This window comes from Triplophysa dalaica, chromosome 13, assembly GCF_015846415.1.
Source record: "Triplophysa dalaica isolate WHDGS20190420 chromosome 13, ASM1584641v1, whole genome shotgun sequence".
Taxonomy (NCBI): domain Eukaryota; kingdom Metazoa; phylum Chordata; class Actinopteri; order Cypriniformes; family Nemacheilidae; genus Triplophysa; species Triplophysa dalaica.
Genome location: NC_079554.1, coordinates 23,233,579 through 23,243,578, shown reverse-complemented (window position 1 = coordinate 23,243,578; position 10,000 = coordinate 23,233,579). Strand labels below are relative to the sequence as shown.

The 10,000-nt window shown below is 43.1% G+C and overlaps 1 protein-coding gene across 1 annotated transcript in view; it reads left to right on the top strand.

Annotated features, from left to right (window-relative positions):
• LOC130433993 (1-phosphatidylinositol 4,5-bisphosphate phosphodiesterase beta-4-like) overlaps positions 1-10,000 on the top strand; it is a 40,081-nt gene that overhangs the window by 20,323 nt on the left and 9,758 nt on the right. Inside the window, 19 exon segments of the mRNA XM_056763802.1 lie at positions 777-856; positions 1,023-1,076; positions 1,153-1,234; positions 1,333-1,433; positions 1,663-1,720; positions 2,108-2,216; positions 2,690-2,900; positions 3,388-3,481; positions 3,793-3,872; positions 3,945-4,036; positions 4,367-4,455; positions 4,850-4,922; positions 5,147-5,257; positions 5,260-5,298; positions 5,956-6,040; positions 6,665-6,686; positions 6,688-6,790; positions 7,733-7,784; positions 8,284-8,386. Coding sequence (XP_056619780.1) covers positions 777-856; positions 1,023-1,076; positions 1,153-1,234; positions 1,333-1,433; positions 1,663-1,720; positions 2,108-2,216; positions 2,690-2,900; positions 3,388-3,481; positions 3,793-3,872; positions 3,945-4,036; positions 4,367-4,455; positions 4,850-4,922; positions 5,147-5,257; positions 5,260-5,298; positions 5,956-6,040; positions 6,665-6,686; positions 6,688-6,790; positions 7,733-7,784; positions 8,284-8,386 — 1,638 coding nt within the window.

Sequence of the window (10,000 nt, the reverse complement as noted above, 5' to 3'; positions counted from 1 at the left end):
TGTGCTGCATTTTATGATTGCTTGTGATGATAATTAAACAAATATCTACAAATAGCTACATGTAAGCAAGCACAGTTTCATCAAGGCACGGCGGCCCCTACATAAGGAATAGCCCAGACTTAGCAATAATGAAGCTCTGCCGTGGGTGAACAGGTGGAAAAGTCAAAAATCATATTTGATCCCTCTGGAACTGATGGTTTAAGCGCCGTCCTCCTCTGATCAAAGGTCAGCTCAGGTGCACTGAAGTTCCTCTGACCTTACGTACAGGGATGCTGAGGAACTACAGGCCGGTCGTGACATTAGTCACAAGATCAGAATTCAGCTTTCCCTGCATCATATGAAACTGTAATATGTTTTCCATCGCTAATATTTTGCTTTATTACCATCACCTGCTGTGTTGTGACACCAGGGGTAAGAGTGGGAGCACTTGCGCAGAACAGGTTATGGTAAAATTGTGTGTTTTTGTGGTCACAACACAGCAAACATGCAAGCACACGCCACAGCACGCCTTGTTTGCATGGCACAACTTGTTTGCATATAGCCTATATATTTTTGTTACAAACCCGACCCGCAAGATTTTCAGGCCCCGTCTGTTGCAGACCTCTAGTTCATATGTTGTGTTGTTGTGTGCAGAAATAATAAGTATGCTTTTTCTACAAGATCTTGTGTTTCATCAGGTGTATTTTAATGGTGGGGGTTCAGGACGCAGGTTCTTCAGAGGACTCTCAGTCATGTCTCAGTCTCAGTCATGTTGTGTTTGTTTCACTCGTTTGCAGAAATGGATGGAAGGGTTGAAATCGGTGATTCACAACTTCAAGGCCAATAATGTTTGTCCGATGACCTGTCTGAAGAAACAGTAAGTCAATCTGACACACAATGCCTTTGTGTTTGTTACTTTGTGTAACAGTAATGATGATAAATCAGTATCAGCTTCTCGAGCAGGAAAGAACTGTTATAGATGTTTTAATTTATCAATGCACAAGAAGCAGCACACATCGTCTCTTGTGTTTCTTCACGTTTAGTTGGATGAAACTGTCCTTCCTCACAAACGTGAACGGACAAATCCCGGTGCGAGGGTAAGTGATGATGTACTGTGGTCACTCTGCGTCAGCTCTCTTAAGTCTGAAATTAATTCTGTGTCCTGTTTCACAGAATCACTAGGACGTTCGGCTCGGGTAAAACGGAGAAAGGAATATTTCAGGCTCTGAAGGAGCTCGGCCTGCCCAGTGGAAAGGTGTCGTCTGAGACTTGTGTTTTCCTTCTCGTTCTGGTATTCTTTGTGTTTTCAGCTTCTTCATCCTCGAACCCGCTGAACATCTTTTTGCTTTTCAGAACGATGAAATTGAACATTCGGTCTTCACGTTTGATGTCTTCTACGCCCTCACTCAGAAAATTTGCCCTCGCACAGACATAGAGGAGCTTTTCAAGAAGATGTACGTCCGCTGAACCGCAACAAATGAATGAACGCAGCGCTGCGTGTTCTCTCATGAAGTGATCTCTGTAGACACCAGCACTCGCTGCGTCACACTACTAACTACACACTGTAGTGTAAAGAGATCTAACCTTCACCTGTAATGTTATACAACTAACCCTTTGTGATGAGAAATGCTTTGTGATGTCTAATTCTCTCTCTGTCTTTGATTTCTGATGAATCTCTTGCAGCAATGTGGACAAAAGTGATAATTTAACCGTAGAGCAGTTAGTCAGCTTTCTAAATGAAGTAAGCTTTTTATCATCATTAACTCTTCCCTCGTGTGCATGCCTACTTTCATCCTGTTGTCGGCCAATCACTGTCCTCCGTGACGTAACCATGACTACAGTGCCAGCTGTCTGTCTGTCTGTCTCACTGTTTGTTGTTGTGGTTTTACACTTTTCATGCACACCTTCTGTCACTGGTCTTTTGATACCTACTATTTGTTTGTTTGTTTGTTTGTTTGTCTGCTGTAATGCACATAAAGCTCGTCAGCCACAGTCACTGACCGAATGAAAAAAGCTTGTTGTTTCTCATGTGTTTAAGGCTTGATAAGTCTCTGTCACTCATTGTGTGCTTTATGATCTTGTGTACGACCGCTTTGATCTGATGAATGATGTTTGATGTCCTCTGTAGAACCAGCGAGACCCTCGACTCAATGAGATCCTCTTTCCATTCTACGACCCCAAGCGAGTGATGCAGATCATCGAGAAGTACGAGAGAGACGGAGACTTAAAGAAGAAAGGTTTGAATGATCATCTGCTGCTCTCTAGTGTTCACTCGCTGTAACTACACTCGACCTCCGTCCCCTTCTGCGGGATAAAAAGATACTAAAGTGTGATTTACTCCAGATTTAAAACAATACCAATCCAAATCACATCTAGAGTTTGTGGACAGAAGAGTGTCACTGAATGATTCTTCTCTGTGGATGTTCTGAATAAACGTCACATCACGTCCAAATCTGATCCATCATTTTCTGACCCTAACGCAGAAGACATTTCACCACATTCAAGCACTTAAATACAGTCACACAAAGCAGTTTTATAATGGAAGAGACTACACACACACAATGATCATGTACGTGGTACAGTAACACAAGCCATATTCAGGACGTCATGTGTTTATTTATCAGTAGTGCAGTTGTTTGTGAAGAGCTGTCAGTGAGTTCAGTTCCTCCATCGCCAGCAGAAGTCAAGTGTTTTCTCTGTTTTATTTCAGGTCTCATGTCTAGTGACGGGTTCTGTCGGTACCTGATGTCAGATGAGAATGCGCCCGTGTTTCTGGACCGGTTGGATATGTGTCAGGAGATGGATCATCCTGTGGCTCATTATCTCATCAGTTCTTCACACAACACTTATCTAAACGGACGACAGTTTGGCGGCAAATCTTCTGTTGAGATGTACCGACAGGTGTTGCTGTCCGGCTGCAGGTGTGGGTTTATCTGACACACAAACATTAACAAAGACACTCTTGTGTGGTTAGGATTCACAGCTGAAGTGTGTGTGTTTGCATGCGGGTGGGTGTGTGTATGTGTGTGCGTGTGTGTGGTGTGTGTGTGCGTGCGTGTGTGTGTATGTGTGTGCGTGTTTGTGTGTGTGTGTGCGTGTGTGTGTGTGTATGTGTGTGTGTTTTGTGTGTGCGTGTTTGTGTGTGTGTGTATGTGTGTGCGTGTGTGTGTGTGTGTGCCTGTGTGTGTGTGTGTGTGCGTGCGTGTTTGTGTGTGTGTGTGTGCGCGTGTTTGTGTGTGTGTGCGTTTGTGTGTGTGTGTGTGTGTATGTGTGTGTGTATGTGTGTGCGTGTTGTGTGTGTATGTGTGTGCGTGTGTGCGTGTGTGTGTGTGTGTGCGTGTGTGTGTGTTTGTGTGTGTGCGTTTGTGTGTGCGTGTGTGTGCGTGCGTGCATGTGTGTGTATTTCAGGTGCATTGAGTTGGACTGCTGGGATGGTAAAGGTGAAGATCAGGAGCCAATCATAACTCACGGAAAGGCCATGTGCACTGATATTCTGTTTAAGGTGGGAATGAATGAGGTTTAAAGGACTTCATCACTCACTATAGTGTACCAATCAGACATTTTAATATTTAAATGTTTCGTTGCAAAAGGTGTTAAATGTGTGTTTTACAACAGAAGTTAGATTGACTTCAGTCAGAGGACTCTTCATCATTTTTCTCTCTTCATGTCCGTCAAGAACAATTATATATGTTTAGGGTTTAAGTGTTGGGTTAGATGATGTACAGATACCTTCTTTGTTTTCATGTGATCATAACTGTGATGTTTACAAGGTGTTCAGCGATCAGTGATGCTATTTCTTTTCATTTTTAACAGGATGTAATCAAGCCATTAAAGAGACAAGCGTTTGTGACCTCTGTATATCCCGTCATTCTCTCCTTTGAGAACCACTGCAGGTAAAGCCATTGAAAGCATGTAGACTGACCAGAGGAAATTATGTGTTCTTGATGTGTGTTTGTGTGTTTCAGTAAAACGCAGCAGTATAAGATGTCCAAAGTATTGCGAGGAGACCTTTGGTGATCTGTTTACTCAAGGCAGCCGCTGGAGGGTTTTCCAGTACGTGATCTCTTCTGTCACACTGATCCAGCCGAGAGCCGCTTTTACTTCCTCACAAACACACAGAGCCAATGTAGGCTTCTGTGAGCACATATTGTGATTCTGTCAGTCTGTGTCTGTCGGTTCATGACGCTGTGCTTCTGTGTTTGTTTTCAGTTAGATGCTGGACAGCCGTTACCGTCCCCGAATGACCTCAAGCACAAAATCCTCATCAAAAAAACACGCGCTTAAAACCTGAAGTCGAGCAAAGTGGTGGATCACTGACTGTTGGTTTGACGTTTCCTCGGGTTGGAGTTTGAGTGTAGACAATGATTTGTGTGTTGTGTGTTCACAGAGCAGCTGGAGTCCTTCAAGAAGCACATGGAAGCTGGTGAGATGAGCATACAGGCTGAGAAGTTGTACAACGATGAAGACCTGAGAGCGGTACAACTAGCTGATCTCTCTGTTATTTCATTGTGTAACTAGACCTGTTGACGCTCCACAGTGATCGACAGATTAGAACATGGTTTTGACTCCAAAAATCCTCTTTCCACATAAACAACACAATTATAATGTTAGCATTGGATCCGGCGTTCCTGACCAATGAGCTTTCATTATCAAACTGAAGCATGTGACGTGACTTTAGCGTCGGGTGTAATATAAAGAAAACCAAACTATCTGAATCCCATTCCTGCGGAGGATGAGAGCTCACACGTGTATACGCATGTGTAGGACAGCACCGTAAACATTTATGACAGTGATGTGATGAAGAGCTGAACATGTGTTCGTCGGTGTGTCTGCAGCGCTGAGATAATAAGAGTTCAACTCTGAGATGAAGACCAGCAACAATCTGTCCATGTCAGAAGATCCCAGTGAGCAGAAGACTCACGACAGTCTCAAGAAGAAGGTGAGTCAGTGAGTGGCAGGAAGCCATCGGATGCGCTGGAGTTTCTGCTCTTGACTTCATGTCCTTCATTTAGTTGTCTTGAAGACGATTACAGAAATGTCAGAAGTTACAGATGTGACGGATGTGTCTGAAGTGTCTGATCTAGATATCAAAAAGAAGGTCAGATCATCAGCTGATGTTTTATTGACATGGGCGCAGATCAGTCGCTCAGTCTTGTGTTTGTCTCAGGGGAGGAGAATCGGCAGAAGATGCAGATGCCAGAGCAGCAACTGATCGCCTCATATAAGTATGAAGGAGCTACAACTAACATCCACCCGTATCTGTCGGCCATGGTGAACTACGCCAGCCCGTCAAGTTTCAGGGATTTGAGGTTGCAGAGGGTCAGTTGGAAACATTACGCTTTCTGATTGGATGAGCTACATCTTCTCATCACACACCGACTGTACGACTGCACATTTCACATCATTTCTGAAGTTGCTTCCCGTTTCTTAACTTCCACAAACAGTCTGCAGTTTAAACTAGTGATGTGTGTGACATCCTTCATTTATTCTCTTATGCAATCACAGAGCATCAAACACTGGTGATGTCCACTCACTGCATTCATTTTTCACCTCCTGTAGTTTAGTGTTAAGTGTTAGCATTTCTTTCATTCAGAGAGTAAATTTAATAGATATTAAAAATACACAGAACACGTCTAAAGTTAGGAAATGTTTCTCCTGACCTTAACATCTGCTGTATGGTTAAATGTTTACAATCATCTCATATACATGCAACACATCGATTTCTTTCATCAGAAAACAACAATTATAGTTTTTAAATGGCAACTTCGGTTGGATTTATTTTAGATGATTTCGTCACAAAAGTTACACGTGTGTTGATGAGTTTACTGTTATTCTAAAAGGTGGAAAAATCTAAATCAAACATTAAACTGAGAGAACAGAATTTATAGTCCAATATGTAACTTGCGTGTGTGTGAGATCAGTGTATATACTGCAGAATGTAAAATGTTTGATGTGTTAAGTTTGTTTTGTGTTCAGAGAGAAACATTCATCACAACATGTCCTCGTTCAACGAGTCTGTTGGTTTGGGCTATCTGAAGACGAACGCCATCGAGTTTGTGAAGTATCCTTTCACACGTGTCGTGATGTTTGAAGTAACATGTGAACATTCATGTGAAGTTTGTGGTTGGACTTCAGTCATGTGAGTTTATATTCAGCACCTGTCATATTTACAACTTAAACTGAAATGACAGAAATCGTCTACCGCAGCTGTAGGATATTTTAAATGACCAGTAGATGGCGGTTTAAGCGCATTTTATAATATGTGCAAAGAATCAACAGAAGTTTGTAGGTTTGACGCTGTTTCACAAACACTGAGGGACCTGAAGCGCTTGATACATCACCATCACTTCCTGGTATTACATCATTGATGAGGAAAGAAATTAAATCTGAACCTGAAATAGAAACCTTATTAAACAATGTGAGCTAAAGAATCAAACGACAGAATTTAGGTGAGAGGACAGATAAAGTTCTTCTGTGAAACACAACAGTGGAGTGTGTGAGGAGATTGTGTGACAGCTCAAATGTGCACAAAAGAGAAAGAATTCCCTTCATTCATTTGAATGATAATATTGTGATAATAAAATGAGATACTTCAGATTTGATCATTCCGGCTCCTCTCCTGCGGTTTCTGAATAAAAAATAAATACAGCACTGTCCGTGTGATCCCTCAACCACATACATGAAGCTACAACAAGCGACAGATGAGCCCGGATTTACCCCAAAGGAGGCCGTGTGGACTCCAGCAATTACATGCCTCAGATCTTCTGGAATGCCGGCTGCCAGATGGTTTCTCTCAACTTCCAGACTCCAGGTACAGCTTCAGCTCCGGGCTCTGACAGCCTCGACCGCCCCCCCTGACCAATCTCGCCCCCCGTCCCCCGACCATCTTGACCCCCGCCCCCCCGACCATCTCAACTCCCGTCCCCCCGACCATCTCGACCTCCCCCCCTGACCATCCTTGGACCTCCCCCCCCGACCGTCTCATCCCAGCCCCGCACAGACCCTGAGAGCCACTACTCTCCTCACCCACCCGCCCCCGACCATCTCGATTCCCGCCCCCCCGACCACCTTGACCTCCCCCCCTGACCATCTCGACCTCCCCCCCCCCGACCGTCTCATCCCCGCCCCACACAGACCCTGAGAGCCACTACTCCCCTCACCCACCCCCCCCCCACCCGGCCTAACCCTGACAGCCACAACACACTGTCACCACACAGTGAAAGCATGAACACATGAAATGCGTGTGTAGTTTGTTGTAGAGCTCACATACATGATGATTTTTTATAAAGTCAAATAAACAGCTCGATCTTCAGGGTCACAGTCACGTGATTTAGAGGGCAGCAGGTCTTCAGGAGTAGAAGTGGGTTCAGATCATCACTGACAGATTTTTTGTGTTTTTGTAACCACACAACATGCTGCACAAATGACAAGAAAAGGTGCTCTCACGACTTCATTGAGTCCCTCGCGCCAGAATCTACTGTATGACCCACGACACACACAAACACACACACACACACACACTGTTCGTGAACAGATTGCTGCGTGTTCCCGCGGGCTCAGAAGGGGGCGGGTGATGTCATTGAGGGGGAAAACTCACTGTTTTATCGCCAGAAGCCGCTCAGATGAGCTGATGTCCGCTTACTTTTATAAACGTCACGTGTCATAATCTACTAAATAAAATTCATTAAATTTAATGTTTTAAAACAGATGAGAATGTCGAGTGAGAGATGACGTGTGTTTTTCTCTCTTTCAGATCTCGGCATGCAGCTGAATCAGGGCAAGTTCGAGTATAACGGCGCGTGTGGGTGAGTGAGCGTGTGCGCGCGCATCGCGCTTCATTAACTGCAGCTCGCGGGAAGACACACGCGCACTTGATCTACATTAGCGCAAATGAGTGCGCGCTAAAACCCTGCGCTTAAAAATCCCGCCGGAGGGAAAAGAGTCGCGTGGGATGACTGGCCTACCCGCGACAATATCACATTTATTTCATCACGCTCCTGTTTCTAATGAAGAGACTTAAAGCTACTGAGGTGATAATCAGTTAAATCATTATAAATGTCTGCAGGACTAAAGCCCACGCGAGCTTCACAGAGTTTAACTCGTGTCAACACATTATTTATTCGAGCTAACAGGAACATGTCAAAGGAAAATGACATTTATGAGCTTGAAACACATTTTTGTTGTTAATACAGTTTCTTTTTCTGGGTGTAAAGTGGGTTTGTAGAAGTTTTGATATATTTCTTTTAAACTGAGACGAGGATAGATGTGAAGATGTGAAGTGTTTTGTGTGTTTTTTGTGTGCAGGTATCTTCTGAAGCCAGACTTCATGAGACGCTCTGACCGGATGTTTGACCCGTTCTCTGAGACTCCTGTGGATGGAGTTATAGCAGCGACCTGCAGCGTACAGGTGACACTCCACTTTTAATACATGGAATACTTGATTCTGATTGGGCAGTTCAAACACACACAGCTCATCCAGGTTACAAATGATTTACTTACAAACACAAATAAGCCTTAATAATATCCATCACCAGATCATATTTATAAAGGATGAATCCTAACAGCACGGCCGACAGGAAGTGGTTTTATCTGGCAGAAGGTTAGTTTTCGTTAGCTCATCCAGTCTAAAATACACAACTTCACCTGCGTTTCGTCCGCCTGTATATCATTCTTAACACAGCGGAGAACATTAGCGGGATGAGCACACCACACATCATCAGATCAGCAGGACATTAGTGGACAGGATGTGAAAACAAGGCTTGCTCATCATGGCTCATCTGTCACATACAGCACATCTGTGACAGACGACCAGCAGGAAAGTGCCTGCCACTGATGGATGACAGTGACCACCTTTACATAGACGTCAGAAATCGATTATTTGCCTTATTATGATTAAACTAATATTAGGATTAAGGTTTTTTTAAGAATGCACCTCTTGTTCCCGTTTAACATGTGACAGTACATACGTGGGTTAATGGCATACGTCATGACGTCTCTAAGCGACGCATTTCCACCTTCTCATAATTTCATGTATCAACAAACAGCTCGTCTTCATCATGGTACCACACACAGTTTTTGTGTCTTTTGTCTATACCACACCTCCTAAATGCCACTAAAATAGGACCTTCTCTTTATATTAGTTGGGCTACTTATTGATAAATGCAGAACACAAGATGTGATGTTCTAATACAAACAGAGTTTTTTCGGATACATCTAGCCATCGTAAGCTATATAAATAAATATAAATTGTCAAACCAAAATAAATGCTTGTTTACTGCAAATATACGGAGCCTCAATACAAATAACAGCGGAACACAGCGGACTTTAAATGAATCAATGAAATAAGAGTATTTGTGCAGATAACGAATGCAAAAGCGCTGGATATTAAGGTTTAAAACTTTCAGTTGTGTTGATATACTTCTAATAAACTATGATCACAGCTAACTCGCATTATATGGCCAGACTTTGAAGAAAGATATGCAGAACAAGGTTACACAGATAAAACATTTGAACTAATAAAGCAGACAGCCCATAATACTGAACACACATACACACTTGAGTCGGCACGTGATCATAATGTTTATATGTTGTTTCACATATAAACTCAATAAATGCGCTCCTCTGTGTGAAAGACCTCCAGTCCTGTTTAAAGATCACTAAGAGATCAGATCCATTAAAACACTTTCTCTTGTGGTGTTGTGATTCAAGTACTTTCAACTTTAAATCTGCATTTAGAGGCAAACTGCGCCACATTCAGGTTAGTTTCCCAGATAGCAAAATCCATCTGGCTTACGTCTATTTGACATCTGCAATGCATAGTTTGCTCATCTGCAATATGTCTCGGAGACGTCTGAACGTCTGTAATACGTCTGCAAAAAATCTGGAGATCTGTAAAAACATCTGCTAAACATCTTAGAAAGAGCAGCTTCACATCCATTCTAAATCATATACATCTCACAGACATCTTCTAGATGTCTATATGACGTCTGACAGCAGACATCTCTAAGACGTTTTGCAGATG